This window comes from Carassius carassius, chromosome 47 (assembly GCF_963082965.1).
Source record: "Carassius carassius chromosome 47, fCarCar2.1, whole genome shotgun sequence".
NCBI classification, from domain to species: Eukaryota; Metazoa; Chordata; class Actinopteri; order Cypriniformes; family Cyprinidae; genus Carassius; species Carassius carassius.
The window spans coordinates 15178400-15197665 of NC_081801.1; the positions used below are offsets into that span (position 1 = coordinate 15178400).

The 19266-nt window shown below is 36.3% G+C and overlaps 1 protein-coding gene across 11 annotated transcripts in view; it reads right to left on the reverse strand.

Annotated features, from left to right (window-relative positions):
* Positions 1 to 19266, reverse strand: part of LOC132130988 (neurexin-1-like) — a 429322-nt gene that overhangs the window by 300687 nt on the left and 109369 nt on the right. For 8 of the 11 annotated variants that reach the window (XM_059542924.1, XM_059542918.1, XM_059542930.1 and 5 more), the window contains 3 exons: positions 18591 to 18620; positions 18335 to 18373; positions 7876 to 7890 (listed from right to left, as the gene is read on the reverse strand). The exons of 2 other annotated variants lie outside the window; for them this stretch is intronic. In XM_059542924.1, coding sequence (XP_059398907.1) covers positions 7876 to 7890; positions 18335 to 18373; positions 18591 to 18620 — 84 coding nt within the window. The remainder of the gene's footprint in view (positions 1 to 7875; positions 7891 to 18334; positions 18374 to 18590; positions 18621 to 19266) is intronic. One more of the 11 variants, XM_059542921.1, reaches the window with a different exon arrangement.

Sequence of the window (19266 nt, forward strand, 5' to 3'; positions counted from 1 at the left end):
AAATGCCTGGTATGCCCAATGGCCAGTCCAGCCATGATTGGCATATAAACATAATATAACATACAAAATTAATTAGTTTAAGCCTCACAAAGTCAACATGTTGGTATTTCTTGCTCTGAAAGTCAACATGTTGGTATTTCTTGCTCTGAATTTGCCATAAAATGAAATAAAAGTTTATTGGTATTTGAAAAGGTGTACCTGCGTTATTATTCCATTATCATTATATTAGTTGAAACTGGTCTTAGAACGACAATATTATCATTTATTGCGATAATTTCTTGGACAATTTATCGTCCAGCAAAATTTGTTATCGTGACAGCCCTACATGTGCACCAAAAGATTGAGCTGTGGTGCTCATGTAAGCAATGGGTTTAAATCATCTAAACCTTCCTGTCTTCTCATCTTTCTATTACTCATATCAATGAACAGATTATAAAAAATAAAAAATAATTGGTGCCACAAAGAAAATAATAATAATCGGGACCAAAACAATATAAAACCCACAAAATATAAACAGAAAAGCTATGAGGCTTTCAGTAATGTGAAATGAAAGAGGGAATAGGCATTTATCTATATTGTTTCTGATTGAGGCAGGCATGTGTTGAGTGTGCTCTCTGCCCACACTAACAGTAATCAATAGCCAACATAACGAACACAATGAACCCGTCTGAAGTGAATCATGACTGCCTCACAGTCTCGCGGCAGGTATCCACTTATTCAGTAAAATGCTGAAATTATTATTATTTTTTTTTTTACAACATTATGAAAACAGCTCTTCCCCTGTGATGATTTTAACCCTCCGGTCCAGACAGATCTTAACAGCCATCTCAGAGGGTTACATTTATGTATTTATTTATTTATTTATTTGAGAGGGAAAAAAAATCACTTAAATGTCATGAAATAAAGCCATATGCAAAAACAAAACAAAAAATAAGCTGCTTTTTCTTCTTGCGATATACAAGTTGTTGTTGTTTTGTTGATTTCAGTGTCAAATATAACCTGGACATTTCCTGGGGTTCCATGCACTTATCTCAATGAATAAATGAGCTCTTAGCAGATCTGACACTCTGATTGTCACCAAGCACGCAGATAATCAGGTGACCTTTTCAAAGATCAGAACGGTTGGTTATAGCTGCATTTATTAATGTCCTCTTCAGGAAGTCATCTCTCGGAGAAAAACCACAAGGTGCCCAAAACAATGTCAACCAATAACAGTGTCACTACCACCATCTGGTGCTCTAGCGAACAAAAAAAAAAAGAAGCTTCATCAGCAATCAGATGGTTACTAATATAACAATAGAATGGAGGAGAAAAAAAGAGGAATCTTTTTCCTCCGGATCCCTTGGATGGAGAAACGAAAATGGGTATGCTTTGTAGATTAGATCTTGGACTAGCTCTGAGCCCTGACCTTGCCAGCAACTTTGGCTTGGATTTCTACACGGATGAGATTCGGGGAGGAATGAGGCACAGAGATTTACTTTCATTAACTCACCTTAAAAAATGCAAATGGGTTTACTCGCCACAGCAACAACAGCTGCGGGTCCTGAACCTCTGTGGTGGAGGAGGATGGATCTTATATTTGTTTGTTAGTTTGCATTAAGTATGCAGCACACAACTTTACAATAAAGGAGCCCTCAATCTAAGGTGAGTAACTGTGGAGTGGTAAAGGGATTCTGTCTTTGTGATATTTACTACTGTGATACGATCTTGTCTTCTGAGGGGGGCAGCTGCATACTTCAAATACCCGCCAGTTAACAATCAGATTATGGTAAATAAGCGTGGATGTTTGTGCCGTCGTTTTTTGCTTGTTGTTGACAAATGCACGAATAGGAGAAGGACAGAAGAGAGAGAGAGAGGGAGAAAGTGAGACAACATAAGCTTAGGATGAAAGAGAAATGCAGCTGCCTGCGAATAAGCACTTATGAAAATCATGATTCCTTCTATTCCTCTTTTTCCTGTTCTGCTGAATGCCAAGGCCACATCAAGGACATGATATGCTAATTTAAACTCATCGCAAAGCCATTATACATTCAGGATTACGAATGAGCTTAGTTTGGGGCCTGGGTCATTAGTGAAATCTTTCTGCTTTGAGTGTGCGCGTGCAAATGCATTTTGGTTGGCCTTAAATTAATATTCAGGGTTCAATACAATTTATGGTCAGTTTAAAGCATTTATGGCATAATAGTGACTATAGATTGCAGCCAATCATCAGTAAGGGGTGTGTCTAGTAATGAAAGCGAGAAGAGAGCACTCAGTGAGTGCGAATGACAGATATTAGCAGATCGACTATAGATAAAATAATAATAATATTTAAATAGAAGAAGGTATTTTTTGGCTTTCCGTGGCAGCAAAGTTGTAAAATTGCACATAATTTCAAATATAAAAGCTTAGTAGAAAAAAAAAAGTTAAAACATTCATGTATTGTGGCAATTCTATTGAAACAGTGAGTATTGTAATGTTAAGGAATTGGCTCTGTTCACTTCCACTTCAAATCACTTCACTGTAACCTTGATTTTTGTTCTTTTTTCTTTTTAGAGGGACAAGTGAAAATTAATTTCTAGCAATCAAGATTATGCTGTCGACTGAGCTCGTACTGAACCTAGAACATTTCTTAAATTATTGCTAAGATATATTATGGAAAATCAGCATTAGGTAGGTCAAGCTTATCGTTTTAAATGCAGACATTACTCTTGGAACATAAAATTTGATGTTAAAATCGAGTCAGCTGTTTTGCTTTGCCACTAAACTCCCCATGATATATTACCACTCCCACAAACCGATCCTGCCTGTGAATGCATCCGACACACACTCATATTACACTGCTGACCTTTCAATTGCGGAAATCCACTCTAAAAATATCATACCGGTTCATATCTCTATGTAAAACGGCATCAAAGGGGTCCGCCGAGCCACGGTCTAAACAAGGGCCTATCTCTGGAGGGCTCATGGGCAAATCATTGCTGTTCACAGGCTTTGGGACGACCAGCACAGCCTCTTCAGTGGACCAGAGAGGTGATGAATCACTAGCCCCTTAATCATGCCCAAAGGTCCCAATTTTAATTAAAAACAAAGTTCTCTTTTCATTATTCCACTCCAACTGAAACATGATAAGACCCCCTTCCCCCATAACATATTACTACCGGGGCCCCCACCTCTGTCTCTTTCACATCTGGAGACTGAGAGACCACAAAGAGTGATGAAGAAACATACAGCCACCATCTGAGCCAAAGAGGTAGCCACAGAGATTTTTCTCACCTGAGAAAGACCTGTGGGACAATAATATGTAAAAATAGACAATATAATAAAGTCTTTTACAGAAAACATCGACTTATTTAGTTGTGTGTGATGATTAGTACTCATTTCTTTTGTGCAGGTTATAAGCATTTTATATATAGGTTGTGCATTAAAAACAAGTTGAGAACTGCGTTTCAGCAATGACCTGTCTGTCACTAAATTCCGCCCTTCTTGGCTAGTGTTGCTAACTTAGACAAACATGATATTCCAGTTCACTTTGCTGACAAAGAGGTAAAACTGACTGAATATTATTGTTACAAATAAGAGTCATGGCCCGGGTTGCATGAAAACCCTTAAGTGGTTTGACTTTAGGGTCTCCCTGAGGGGGATAAAATCCCTGAGGCAAGGGCTTTCTTTAAGAGAAATGTAACAAATGTCTTAACTGTCAGCCTTACCTAAGTGTTTTGCATCTTAGATAGTTTCTGGCAGAACAAGGCATTGGAGACCTGGTTGCTTTAGTTATAAAATCTCCCACAACAAACAGACCACTGACTTTAAAGGTTTAATCTTAACTACAAAAACTGTTAAACTACTAAATCTGTAGATTATTGTAGAGATCTAGGCAAACATCATCCTGTGAGTTAACCAGCTTAACAGAATTGGAAACAAGAAAATGTAAACCAAACCAAACCACTTCATGGACAAAAAAGACATTCTTTTATTAGATGGAAAAGAAGAAAACATCCAAGCCTGCCACTATCCATCAGTCACCAGACGAAAACCTTGCATGAGATAATTTGCCAAATTATCTCAAGGGCACAATGGAAGTGATATATACATATAAATGTACACATATATGAAAACAGTTGTTGGTTTTATTTTTTTTTTTTTATTAATAAAATATAAGCTTAACCCCATTCATAAATATGAAACCTTTTTAACATTATTAAAAGCAGTGTTGGTAAGGTTACTTTGGAAATGTAATAGGTTACAGATTACAAGTTACCCTATTTAAAATGTAATAGTAGTGTAACTTTTTCAATTACTTTATTAAAGTAATGTAACTAATTACTTTTGATTACTTTTTGATTACTTTTCAAAATCTCCAATAAATGTTTATTTGCAACTGTTAATCATCTTCAAACATTTACACCATTCAGGTTTAACCTTACAGCAGTGCTCAATACTGTCAGACTTTTACAATCCTTCATCACTTAAATTAAGATGATCAAATTTGAACACATGTCTGCATGTCTGCTTCATTAATTTCCACATGGGGCGGACTGGGATAAAATTTCAGACCGGGAAATCTCAAACTCATACAAACAAATTCATGGACAACACTATTTTTTGTATGGACCTGATATAAAAAAAGATTTAAATCTTTAGTTTGGGGACATGCAAAATAATTAAAAGTTCTCTCCTGAACTTCACCTTCACTTCATTTCTTTTTTCTTTTCAGTCTCTTTATTTTGCCCTGTTATCCATCTACCTCATGACTTTAACACTCAAGATTTAACAAAACTATACTTTCTAAATTGCCTACATGTCAAATTGAGTGCATCACTACAATATAAAATCTTAATACTGAACATGAGTCATGTTTTTCCCTCACAAAAATTAACTGCTTTTATTACGTAAAAGTACAGTAACCATGTTTTTTTAATTATTATTATTGCAAATGGATTACCATTTGTATTTATTTTTAAATAAATAAATATGTAAATTTGTGGCATGGTTTAACAACAGTAACCTTTGTCTCTGAATTTATAGCAAATATTAAAACTTTGCATATGCTTTGATGCAAGTGTACTTTTGATATATTTGTCCAATGCGGCATATTCCGTCCGTGTTAGGCAATAGCAATCCCGTTTTTATGACTGGATTCTACTAACCAGACTATGTTTCTGCATCGCAGAAATTATAGGGCCGTACGTCTCAGAATAGTCAGTTCAATTTGGTAAAGAAATCAATTACATCTGTATGTGGATGTGTGTAAATATTCAAATGTAATCCCCACTGTAATCTTTAAAATTTTCAGAAGTAACTAATTTAATTACTCATTTTTTCTTAGTAACTGTAACTGATTACAGTTACATTTATTTTGTAATTAAATTACGTAATTAAGTTACATGTAACTAGTTACTCCCCAACACGGATTAAAAGTAACTGCTGAGTGACTGATACCATCTTTGCTATTGAATACACGTGTTGGCCGAGATACAACTATTTGAAAATCTGGAATCTGAGGGTGCAAAAAAATCTACAGGTGCTGGTCATAGAATTAGAATATCATCAAAAAGTTGATTTATTTCACTAATTCCATTCAAAAAGTGAAACTTGTATATTATATTCATTCATTACACACAGACTGATACATTTCAAATTTGTATTTCTTTTAATTTTGATGATTATAACTGACAATGAATATACAAGTTTACTTTTTGAATGGAATTAGTTTTTGATGTACTTTTTTTTAGATGATATTCTAATTATGACCAGCACCTGTAAATATTGAGAAAATCGCCTTCGAAGATGTTCAAATGAATTCTTAGCAATGCATATTACTAATCAAAAAAAAAAGTTTTGATATATTTATGGTAGGAAATTTACAAAATGTCTTCATGGAACATGATCTTTACTTAATATCCTAATGCTTTTGGGCATAAAAGAAAAATCCATATTTTTGACCCTTACAATGTTTTTTTGGCTATTGCTAAAATTGGCTATTGCTACATTTACATTTAGTCGTTTTGCAGATGCTTTAAAAGAAAATAAACTTTTAATAGTGATTAAAGCACATATTTATTACTTGAGATTATTAATTAAATAATAGTTTGAATGTTGTTGTGACATTGCAGAAATAGAAACCATTTCTAAAATAGAAATTTGTGTGTGGCCGTTGTGGCTGATTAGGACAAAAAGATGGAAAAGATACATTTTATCACATTGCTGTGTGTGTAGGACACGGTGTTAGGCCTTTTCTTGCAACCCATGAACCCGTGTATCCTTAAAATTAGGGGTTTCTTAACTTAAGGGCTTTGTTGCAACTGCAACTGATAACATAAGTGTAAATGAATGATAAGTACCACTATTAACCCTTTAGTTACTATCCACATGTAATTTACTGTTTCATACATTAATTACATACATTAAGATAGTAATATTAACTAATCACAGATTAGTAATCATGCCAATTTGTTACATAAAAAACAGTGCAGAATATTTTCCTTTATGCTTAATGTTTTGTAGAAAATCTCAATAATAAAAAAACCTATATCTCAATTAATAATAGTAATAATAATAATCATATAATTTTGTCTAATAATTTTCATATAATATTTTTTTTCCAAAAAAGGTTAAGTCATATAGTAAAAAGGTTAAGTAATATTGTAAAATATTATTAAAATAAAAAAAATAAAAAATACAAGTTTCCTGGTTTAATAGATTTAAAAATTTTATTTATTTGTGTGATGGTAAAGCTACATTTTCCATGATCCTTCAGATCGTGTCACATGATCCTTCAGAAATCATTTTAATATGCTGATTTGCTGCTCAAGAAACATTCATTTCATCATTAATTAAAGATTACCAATGTTGTGTTCAAAGTATTAATGCTAAAAACAGTGCTGATTAGTATTTTTGATACTTTTTTTAAGGATTCTTTGATTAACAACATATTTAAAAGTACAGCAATTATGTGAAATAGAAATCTTTTATAACATTGTAAAAGTTTTTATTGCATGTACATTCATTATTATTATTTATTACAAAGTACCATTTTTTAAAAGCAATAAGGAACTCAAATTCAAATGTAGCTGATCAGAGTGCTGAACTACAGGGTTTAATAACATATCTGGCGCTGATAGCCTAGAGTAGAGTGTGTGTGCTTAACTGCTGTGGCTAATGGATAATGCATCCCTTGGAAATTTCTGTCAAATCACTGAAAATGTTATTTTATAAAGTAGCTCATCTTTCATCTTGAGTCACCTGGCAGGGAGGATATGGTGAGTTCAGATGTGTGATACAGGTCTCTAATTAAACGGAAGCCGTGTAGGATTATATCTGAGGACCCGAAATACAGCATGACGAAAATTCACTAGACAATTTGCCTGGGATGGTAAATGTGGTTATTTCAGCATTGGATAGGCACAGATGTGAAAACCCGACATGTGTGTCAATCACCTCAAACACATCTTTTTTGTGCCTTTGTCTAAAGGGTAACGTGTGTAAGTGTTCAAATGTATAAAAGCTTTCACAGCACTTCAAAGTTTCCAGAACACTCTAGCTGTCTATTCCCATGTAATAGACAGATAAAGACAACCCGTGCTCAGGACATTACGATTAAATTCATTCGAGCGACGAAGCAGTCCAAGTTTCCACAAAAACCAGCTGCAGCTTTAAAGAAAAGACAAAAGTGAGTCCAAATGTTATTGACGAGACACGTTTCTTACTGGCTCAAATCAAAATTGCTCATGAATCTTGCTCGTATCTTGCTGCTGAATGCCACATCTAGGCCCCTGCGACTATGAAGAGAGAATGTGCATATCAAAAACGCTTTCAGCAACAATGTGCTTTCTCAGGGGATGAGGGTTGAGAATGTATTATGAAAATTTAGAGGAATACGAAAAGGATTCTTACCTGATTCTGGATCACCTGTGGAAAGAAAAGTCAAAAGTACAAAGTCAGAGGCACCATACCAGAACTTGGTTAAAAGATTACAGACGCATAAAACAGAAGCTCTGCTTCTTTTATATAGTCACATTTTTGGTCCTTACATAAATAAATCACTAATATCTCAACTGAGACTTTTTGAAAGACTTGCATACTGATTTGTTACAAGAATATGAATAAAAAAGTTATGAGGAAAGCACAAAGGAAAATAAATGGGTTGAGTTAAAAATAAAGAAATTAAATCATAATGGATTATGAGGTCCTATTTGTCACACCAAAAACGAAAAAACAACAACAACAACAACAACATACATTTACAGTGTATTACATAAATGGTTATGCCCAGTGACAAGATGCCTACAGTATATAAGCTCTTGAACACTGAAATTTCACTAATTTACACAGCACATTACTCACATTGAAAGAATTCATTTTGCTCTGTTTGCAAACTATGAACACAAAAGCAACATATTTCCACTGGCAGCCAAAGCGGCTGTAATTCTGAGGAAACCAGCTGAATTCGTACTAGTAATGAGAGAGTGTGCAGGCAGCTCCAGGAAACCTCCAAGAATAAATGTCTTAATCAAAAACTTAAAGTGTATAACCAATATTTTATCAATTGAGAGGAAAAGTAGGTCTGCCTTAAATAATGATGTCTCTAAGTGCTCTGTGAACATAAATGATATCAGCCAGAATGTCAAAAGAATTTGGCCAAAAGGAGACATTCAAAATGACAAAACATATATAAAACAGTAAGAGGGAATTTGATTTCTAAAGTCCCATTGCACATCTGCGTTTGCTCTCCAGCTGTGGTTTTGTATGTTGGTTTCAAATGTCAAAAGGTTGCCTTCACAATCTATTCAAACTAAAATCCTAATATCTTGATATTTGTTGCTCGGCCGATATATCGGGCCGATATTTGTCATTTTTTTAATATATCGGCATCGGCCGATATCCGTGTTTAGTAGTGCTGATTTACAGTCAGGCACGTCGGCGGGCAGCCCCGTGTTATTGTTGCAGTGGAAAGTGCTGCTGCGCATGTGAAGGACCCCAAGCCAAAACTTTTGGAAGATTCAACAACAGTCCTTGGGAGATAAAGGTAGTCAGAGAATCTGAATGCAATGTAACTGTGGCGCTTGTGGCTGTGCTGCGCAGTCAGTGAACCGCTTTTTCACATCAAACATTTTATGCAAGTATTATGACCAGTTCTTTTTTTGTTTGATCCTGTTCTGCAAAATATTCGATTTAGAATTTTTGCGTTCTGCTAGGCCTATTTGTTTTAAAAAATCCTGCATTTACAGAGCATTAGATCGAGACGCATGATTGCATGAGTGCGTGCATGCGTGCGTGCATACGAGGACGAGCGAGCGCGGGTTTGACTAGATGTATTTGGAGGTTATTGCTCAGGTCTCGTTCTGCACATATCCAAATGTTTCTGAATGTTAAACTATAATATTTTTTTTTAATGTAAACTAGATCATCCTCTTCACATGAGCAAAAATGACTTCTGTCTGTGCTCAATAAATGATGATATGTTTAGAAATGTTGTGCATTCACTTATTATTAGTGTGACATTTTAGCATGCAAATGAAGGGGAAAACTTTAAGATATCGGCCCTAAAAATCGGCAGCACATATCGGCCATCGGCTGACCCTGAACTCTAAACATCGGCATCGGCTATAGAAAAACCCATATCGGTCGATGTCTAGATGGTAGATATTGGCTGAAAGGTTGACAAGGTCAAAAACAAGACTGTCAGGTCAGGACTGACTGGCATTATTCAAGTTGAAATATGTTTTGGGTTTTGCATTCAAATACAGTTTGGTTTTCCAAAACAATAGTGATAACCCTTCTTAAAGCATATATGTAATGCATTTAAAAGAAAAGTATTTGAATGCATTAATTATGTCTTGTAATGCACCTTATAATTCAAAATATCATTGTATGATCTTATGAATAATTGTAACCGCAGCTACAAGACATCATAATACTTAAATGGTTAGTTCATCGAAAAATGAAAATTATGTCATTAATAACTCACCCTCATGTCATTCCAAAACAGTAAGACCTTCGTTCATCTTCGGAACACAGTTTAAGATATTTGAGATTTAGTCCGTGAGCTCTCAGTCCCTCCATTGAAACTGTGTGCACGGTATACTGTCCATGTCCAGAAAGGTAAGAAAAACATCATCAATGTAGTCCTTGTGACATCAGAGGGTCAGTTATAATTTTTTGAAGCATCGAAAATACATTTTGGTACAAAAATAGCAAAAACTATGACTTTATTCAGCATTGTCTTCTCTTCCGTGTCAGTTGTGAGCGAGTTCAAAACACAGCAGTTTGTGATATCCGTTTCGCGAACAAATCACTCGATGTAACCGGATCTTCTTGAACCAGTTCACCAAATCGAACTGAATCGTTTGAAACAGTGAGAGCGCATAAATATAACAGCAGCGAGAGCGCATAAATATAACGCGAAAGCACATACTACGGGAGGTCAGGGCCGTGGAAAATCGTGCTATAAAGCGATTTAGAAATCGCGCACGCTCAAATCGTGATTTTATGACGATTTCTTTTAATCGCACAGCCCTAGAATGGACTGGAAATGAACAGAAAATAATAGGCGGCCCACCTGCAATACCACCGCGGACCACAGGTTGAAAACCACTGCTCTGGGATATTGGTTTGTTTGAACTCAGAGGGAGTGTCAGCCACATTAAAAAAGTTAACAGCTTAAGTCATTTTCGGAATAATGCTTATTGGAGACGAGAACCGTTTCAAACGATTCAGTTCGATTTGATGAACTGTTTCAAGAAGATCCGGTTACATCGAGTGATTCGTTCGCGAACCGGATATCACAAACTGCTGTGTTTTGAACTCACTCACAACAGACACGGAAGAGAAGACAATGCTGAATAAAGTCGTAGTTTTTGCTATTTTTGGACCAAAATGTATTTTCGATGCTTCAAAAAATTCTAACTGACCCTCTGATGTCACGTGGACTACTTTGATGATGTTTTTCTTACCTTTCTGGACATGGACAATATACCGTACACACAGTTTCAATGGAGGGACTGAGAGCTCTCTGACTAAATCTAAAATATCTTAAACTGTGTTCCGAGGTCTTACAGGTTTGGAAAGATATGAGGGTGAGTTATATAGTTGCAAGTATAATGCATTTAAACAAACAAACCTTCAAATATGAATTAATTTAAACTTTGGTTACTATTATTTGTGAAAAGATTTAATGCATTTCAACCTACATTATGAATACATTTCAGTCAGGACCACTTCGTCAATTCGTATATCTATTGCAATTATATAGCATACAGTTAGTGGTGGCGTTATGGTTCTGTTCTCTCCCCAGTTTTAGCCAACAGTTCTTGATAACCAAAATTATTTTTTCCAATTCTTTCTGCTTCATGAATATTTCTGTGACTCATCAGTTTCTGTGTTCAAATGTTTCTCAAAATCCATTAAACATCTTAAATATGTTTTATACAGTATAAAGATATAATGTTGAATGTAACTTCAGATTGTACTATTTTAACTTTCAAAAAATGATAATCTTTTTAAATCATTATCAATAAATAGCAAGTTCCCATTTTGGCAACTTAAGTCATATTATATGACAAATAGCCCAGCTATGTGAGTTACATGAACTAGAATGAAATTTTGTGACAGCTAGCCCCCACCTCTTATACATCATTAGTTTTATACTGATTCCAGCAGAACATTTTTGGCAGACACACAATCTCTCAATCAATGTACAAGATCCATGATTTCATGACAATTCATCGGTTTATCAGTTTATAAACAAAACAAAATATCTGTTTGTGTTTCTACCAGAGATTGCAAGTTCTCTCAGCAGGTCAGATGCCCTGTGGTTTATTACTCACTGAGATTATATACCTCTACAGTAAATGATCACATTATTAAGGCCTGGAAAAAATCAACTTTAGCACTGCTCATTTCATGTTCTTGTTGCTATACTAAAGTGGAACTCACAGGAGAGACAGAAACAGTGCTACATACTGCATAAAGGCTGCAAAACACAGAGGTCAATGCAAATATACATTAAATAGCCACTGAATAATGTGTTAAAGCTGTGTCAGTAAAGGCTATGAATTGTTGTTAGCGTACTGTATGTAATTACAAACATGCTTTTAGCAAATGTCACACTTTCCCTACTCCATATGAGCGTCTGCCTCAGCTGGAGTCATGGGAAATGATGAATGTACTCACTCTCCAAGTCCAGCTGGCAACAATAAGCAAAAAGTGCTGCCAAGAGTAGCCATCGTAAAGAGAGCAGTCTTGTAGTTAGAACAAGTACATTTGCCACCTGAAGCAGACATTTATCCTTAAACGATCTGTTGGTAGTCTGTGTCCTTACAAATAATATGGTAAGGAAAATGTAATCATATTTATGCAACTCATTATACATATTAAATAATATACAGTCGTGGCCAAAAGTTTTGAGAATTACATAAATATTAGTTTTCAAAAAGTTTGCTGCTAAACTGCTTTTAGATCTTTGTTTCAGTTGTTTCTGTGATGTACTGAACTATAATTACAAGCACTTCATACGTTTCAAAGGCTTTTATCGACAATTACATGACATTTATGCAAAGAGTCAGTATTTGCAGTGTTGGCCCTTCTTTTTCAGGACCTCTTTCAATTCGACTGGGCATGCTCTCAATCAACTTCTGGGCCAAAACCTGACTGATAGCAACCCATTCTTTCATAATCACTTCTTGGAGTTTGTCAGAATTAGTGGGTTTTTGTTTGTCCACCCGCCTCTTGAGGATTGACCAAAAGTTCTCAATGGGATTAAGATCTGGGGAGTTTCCAGGCCATGGACCCAAAATTTCAACATTCTGGTCCCCGAGCCACTTAGTTATCACTTTTGCCTTATGGCACGGTGCTCCATCATGCTGGAAAATGCATTGTTCTTCACCAAACTTTTGTTGGATTGTTGGAAGAAGTTGCTGCTGGAGGTTGTTTTGGTACCATTCTTTATTCATGGCTGTGTTTTTGGGCAGAATTGTGAGTGAGCCCACTCCCTTGGATGAGAAGCAACCCCACACATGAATGGTGTCAGGGTAGCGCTCACCTTTTCTTCTCCGGACAAGCCTTTTTCCAGATGCCCCAAACAATCGGAAAGGGGCTTCATCGGAGAATATGACTTTGCCCCAGTCCACATGCAGTCCATTCACTATACTTTCTGCAGAAGATCAATCTGTTCCTGATGTTTTTTTTGGAGAGAAGTGGCTTCTTTGCTGCCCTTCTTGACACCAGGCCATCTTCCAGAAGTCTTGGCCTCACTGTGCGTGCAGATGCGCTCACACCTGCCTGCTGCCATTCCTGAGCAAGCTCTGCACTGGTGGCACTCCGATCCCGCAGCTGAATCCTCTTTAGGAGACGATCCTGGCACTTGCTGGACTTTCTTGGACGCCCTGAAGCCTTCTTTACAAGAATTGAACCTCTTTCCTTGGAAGTTCTTGATGATCCTATAAATTGTTGATTTAGGTGCAATCTTAGTAGCCACAATATCCTTTCCTGTGAAGCCATTTTTATGCAACACAATGATGGCTGCACGCGTTTCTTTGCAGGTCACCATGGTTAACAATGGAAGAACAATGATTTCAAGCATCACCCTCCTTTTAACATGTCAAGTCTGCCATTTTAACCCAATCAGCCTGACATAATGATCTCCAGCCTTGTGCTCGTCAACATTGTCACCTGAGTTAACAAGACGATTACTGAAATGATCTCAGCAGGTCCTTTAATGACAGCAATGAAATGCAGTGGAAAGGCTTTTTTGGGATTAAGTTAATTTTCATGGCAAAGAAGGACTATGCAATTCATCTGATCACTCTTCATAACATTCTGAAGTATATGCAAATTGCTATTATAAAAACTTAAGCAGCAACTTTTCCAATTTCCAATATTTATGTAATTCTCAAAACTTTTCGCCACGACTGTACAGTCACATGCTGCTAGCATACTCGCACAGATAGCTTTATTTTAACAACAATAATAATAATAATTAGTTATTGCCCCCTTTTGAAGTCTTGAAGTTTTTGGACATTAGTTAACACTGTATGAATTGATTTTGTTGTGGATTGCAGCAGTAAACATAGGGAGATTCTGGTGGTAAAATGGACAGAAATTGTGCCCCTTTTACTTCTTTGGTGTTCAAGGTTTCAATTATGTGATCTTCAGGTGTGAAGAAAGTATTTTTCAAATGTCACTAGAATGAAACCATTCTGCTAGGAAGAGTGAGTCTTAAAAATAACTAGAAACTGTTGCAGTTACTGCTAATGGGAGTGTAACTAGTCATTGGCTCTAAAGGGGCTATTTCTCCCACAGGGACAGTTTTTTTTACATATCTTTATTAAATACAATAACAATTAATACTGGGTATTCATAAACTGATGTTTCATAAACATTTCTATTATTTGCATGTTTGCAGGTGTCAGTGTCACTCATTGGACAGATGCAGTTTGTGACCTGCGCATCCTCATGATTTATATCGCACACTGTACTATCAATTATTTCCTGAATGGATTTTTGGTGGACTATAAAGGTAACAATGGAACAGTCTCTTTTTCTCCCCAATTCGCATGTTTTCAGTCACCATTTTACATTTTCCCCAGAAACTCTCTATGACTGTTTCCATGACTGTCCAAAGCATGAGGACATGAGTCATGCAAATGGGAGTCTGTTGCTAAGCATAAGCATCTAACTGTAACATTCTAACAGCGTATTCTAACAAAGTGGTACTAACCCCACTTCTAAATTACTAGTGTGAAACATACTTTTACCCTGGGTTAAAAAGTGAGGTTTAAACCAATGATAGGCTGTGGTTAAACACTGGTTAAAAAGCCCTATACTGCAATGTGCCCATACATACAGTATACAATTTCTATTTCTAGGTAAACACTAGGAAAAAGTTTTTCTTGCTTCTATGGAAGCACAAGATGTTCTATTCTCAAATCATACTGAACAACATGATCATCAGGTTTTACATAAACTCCTGGAAATGATGCAGTTTGAGTGCTGCTGTCTTTAGAGCAAAAGGGGGCATACTAAATAAATAAAGATTCATGTTAATATTAATATTTGACTTCAGCTTTTTACTCTGATTTTAATGCTGCTAATAAAATTTGTAATGATATAAAACAGAATTTTCACAAGTGGTCTTGAATGTCTGTTCAGTATACAGTTAAGATATAGTAGATATACAGTTTATATCTCTTCTGCTATAGTATAAGCTAGACCTACTTTAATCTTTTCAGAAGAATGGAAGCTATCTGAAAAATTTGAACAGACTTTTTTGTCAATGTCGACAACAAAGCGATTGAAAAAAGCAAAAGAAGAGCTAAAGCCTAACCACTAGCTGACAAATGTGTTATTTTCAAATAAAAGCTCTTCACACTGCTGCCTGTCATGAGGTTGGGCGCAAGGTTCTTGCTGAAAGTCACATTTTGCTATGCTGAATTAGAAATGTTTTGATTGAAGAAATGGGAACTCAACATAAAGTATCTGGAGTTTATTCAAGGCACCATTACAGTGCAATGAATTCAGGCAAAGTAAACATCATTGGGACATTGTAACTTAAAACTATGAAACATTACTGTTTACCAAAACATTTTCTTTCCAATTAGCAGCTTGCGCTCATTACTCTATAGTTTTGGATGAATAGGCACATTGAATAAGGTTACGGTGGTATCGTGCAGGGGGAAGTTTCACAAATGAAGACTGTGAAAAAAAAAACACTTTCCATCTGTTCATGTTTCTGTTGTATAGACCTTTGATAGTACAAGAGCTCCCCATCCCTTCCCCAAGACAAATGACTTGTTATTTGAGGACATCAATCTTTTCATTTTTTCAAAACGTATATAACGTAATATACGTAATAACGTAAAAGTACATAATTCATTCAAGGGATAATGTTGTGTGATAATGTACCACATAACAAACATTATTAAGGGGAAAAACAAGAAATTGTTCTCTCAGTCTGACATTGCCTGAAATTGATATTGTGAAAAAGAATGCTGTAAGTAATGTACAGTCAATAATGATAATAATTTAAATAATAAAATAGAAATAATTTCGTATTAGAATAAAAATATTAAATGAAAAATATCAGAATATCAGAAGGGCTGAATCACAGTCATACTGATATATGTAACAGCACAATTGTGATGTTGCTTAATTATTAATGTTATTTTGTTGTTTTTTTCTGTAAACATCTAGAGTAGTTCCAAATGTTTTGTTTTTTGTGTGAGCAAAACATACTGTATCAGGACTGAAACCAAAATTTCCTCCAGTTTTGTAGTCAATATGAGACCCCAGCAAATATGAAGGAAAAAAAAGTCCCTTTTATCTCAAACTGTCAAATCAATCTCTTAGTGTCTGATCTGCGAGCACAGCCAGAGGCCGAGCTGAGAAAAAATGAGCCTGTATCCCTTCAGCAGCAATCTGGACTGCATTAGTTTTTCTGTATAGAGCTGCAGCTCAAAAGACAAAGGCTGGAAGCAAAGACACGTGCTGGATCATCTGCTACTCTCGTTCTTAACTTCTGATTTATGAGCTCATCATTATTTTATTTTATTTTTATATTAAATGGTTAAACGTGCAACATAAATAATGTCTGCTGAAGACTACTGTCCCACATCCTTGCTAGTAATTAAGGTCACTCATTAGTACTCATTAGTGGGTCGAATTCCCCCCACCCACACTGTAATTAAAAGTCTCTATTACACTTCAGAGCCCACAGGGGCAGAGTCTTCTTTCTCTGTGGTCTCTTGTCTTGACCTCAGCTGACTCTGGGGCCAAGGACACTATATAATCCTATGAAAAAAAGAAAAGCTGTACAGTTTGTCTGAATAATATAAAGAACCTGACTGTCTTGTTCAAGTTTCTCCAGGTGGGCAAACAGTGTGCGGTGTGCTTCTGTTCCAAAACATATTAACCTGCCTATGTAGGCAATATTTCAGGCATCATTGGCACGGTGTTCCCAAAGTTAGCATAATGATTCTGATCAGGGCTGTCCTTAGGGGGGTGCAGTTGGTGCGGTCGCACCATGCCCCACGGTGAACGGACCGAGGTGGTATATCTTTGTTTATAGAGTAGCTTGTCAGAAGCTTAGCAACAAGCTAACACCAAACTCTATTGGAATCAATTGTGAGTCATGTCTCCAGAGTGTGGCATGTGGAGTTGCTGAATGTGCGTGAGTTCACTTACAGTATGAGGTTCCATTATGGGATGTTGCCTTGGAAGGCAGCTGTTTATGTAGACATTAGGCAGCGAGGTAGCAAGGCAACTCACTAGGTTTTGGAACGGAGCCAATTTAATTCTTAAAAATCAAGAGAATAAATGAACACGATGCATTACAGCATGTTAGTGTTTGTTTGCAGTCTCCAGATTACAAAATCAAATACTTAAAATAATCATAACTAACTTGACTGGAAAGCTAGAGAAAAATAATAATATAATAAAGTAATGCAGTTTAATCTTTGAAATTATGCCACACCAATAGAGAAGTAATGCTGTGAAACACCTCACAGATCTTTTTTTTTTGCTCATCAAGGCCGCATTTATTTGATTAAAAAAAATACTGTAAAATGGTAGTATTATGGAATTTTATATCTTGCTTAAAATATTTAAGAAATGACTTTTCAACAAATGAAAGATTTAAAGTATATAATTTCTTCATATATGTGTGTGCATATCACAAGGGACAATTTAATATTTTGATGAAGACATACGTCCTCATATGAGCTTCATGAACCAATCATTAGCAAATCCTGCAATTAGTGAACCCTGCTTATCTCAAACCGGCCTGTAATCACTCGAAGTAATTGAGATTGACAGGTCGGAAAGGGAATCAAGGAATCAAGCTGCTTTCTGTTATTGCTACAGACAGCGAGTGTGCTCTGTCTAAATTTGTTAGATAAGTACGTCTGACTGAAGTGTTTTTGCATTTTTAAGCGGCTGCACGGTAGACTACTCTTATAAAAAAATAATTGCAGTTTTAAAGCTTAGCCTGACTACACTGCAATTTAGCGAACATGCAGATAAAAGAATGTGAAGTGTATAATAGATAGTGTAATGACAGTTATCTGCCACTACAATGAGTCGCTTCAGCTGAAAAAAAGAGACAAGAAACATTTCAAACGGGTACATTATTTGCATTTTAAGTACACACCCATAAAAAAAGAAAGAAAACATTTAGCACATATTTGAAATAAAATTAACATTCAATCGGCAGCTTTCAATCAAAACTAGACATTTTTTTAATAAAGCCAAACAGCTAGAATGACAGCAGAGCTCTGGCTCTGTGCATTCTTGGTACGGTTTGTGACCGCACGACACCAAGACCAAAACAAACATGTGAGGGAGAGCGTAAGAGCGTTACCTGCTGCAGGAGTGGCCATCAGAGGAGCTGATCCTGGGGCTGGGCCAGTGGACAGGACAGGGGTGTGGAGACGCACATGGAGAACACACAAATAGCAGAGAATGAAAGGGCACACAACCAACGGGACAAAGAAATGGAAGGAAAATAAAGTAGATTAAATGAGTTGTGGAAGCAAAGGTTTGAAAAAACAAAACAAAAAAAAAAACAGGGAATCTGGGAAAAAAAGAAAGAAAAGGAAACGTGAGAGGCCCCATACCTTGGCTCTTTAACGTCAGGTGCGCCAGACCTTGAAGGAAAAAACAGGGAAAAGAAAAAAAAGAAATAAGAGGGTCATAAAAAAGGCACGGGTGGAAACGAAAAGCATTGTCACAACGTTTGACTGCAGTTTGTGACAGACATCCTGAGGCAAACACGGATGCCAAATTTAAAGGAAACCAAAGGGGAGGGTAAAAAAGGAGGAAGGTAAAATAAACACACTTCTTCAAGGGAGGGCAATAAAAGATGTTGAAGGGGGAGGGGGGGGGCGGGGGGTTGGGGGGAGGAGGAAAAAAGCATTTCAATTGGCACAAGTTCCAAAAAGGCACTTGCTCACAAAAAAAATGTTTTTTTTCCTAATGGAGCACATATTTAGTGTTTGGCAGATATCATTCCTTAGATCATACGCTTCTATGCTATAGCAGTTACACCCACAAATGTTGCATTCGAAAGCCACAGACTCATAAAATAGCAAAGAGAGATCAGAAAGCAGCAGGGAAATGTCTCATAAAAAGCAGCGGGGACCAAGATAAATTCTCTCAAGCACACAGAGGCAACCCGTCCCAGACAGTCTATCGTTTTACTAACAGACAAAAGCCTGTGAGTTGATTTCAGCACTGTAATAATGTATGCAGCTTGACAGCTCAATACCAATCAATTACACACACCGATGCGGG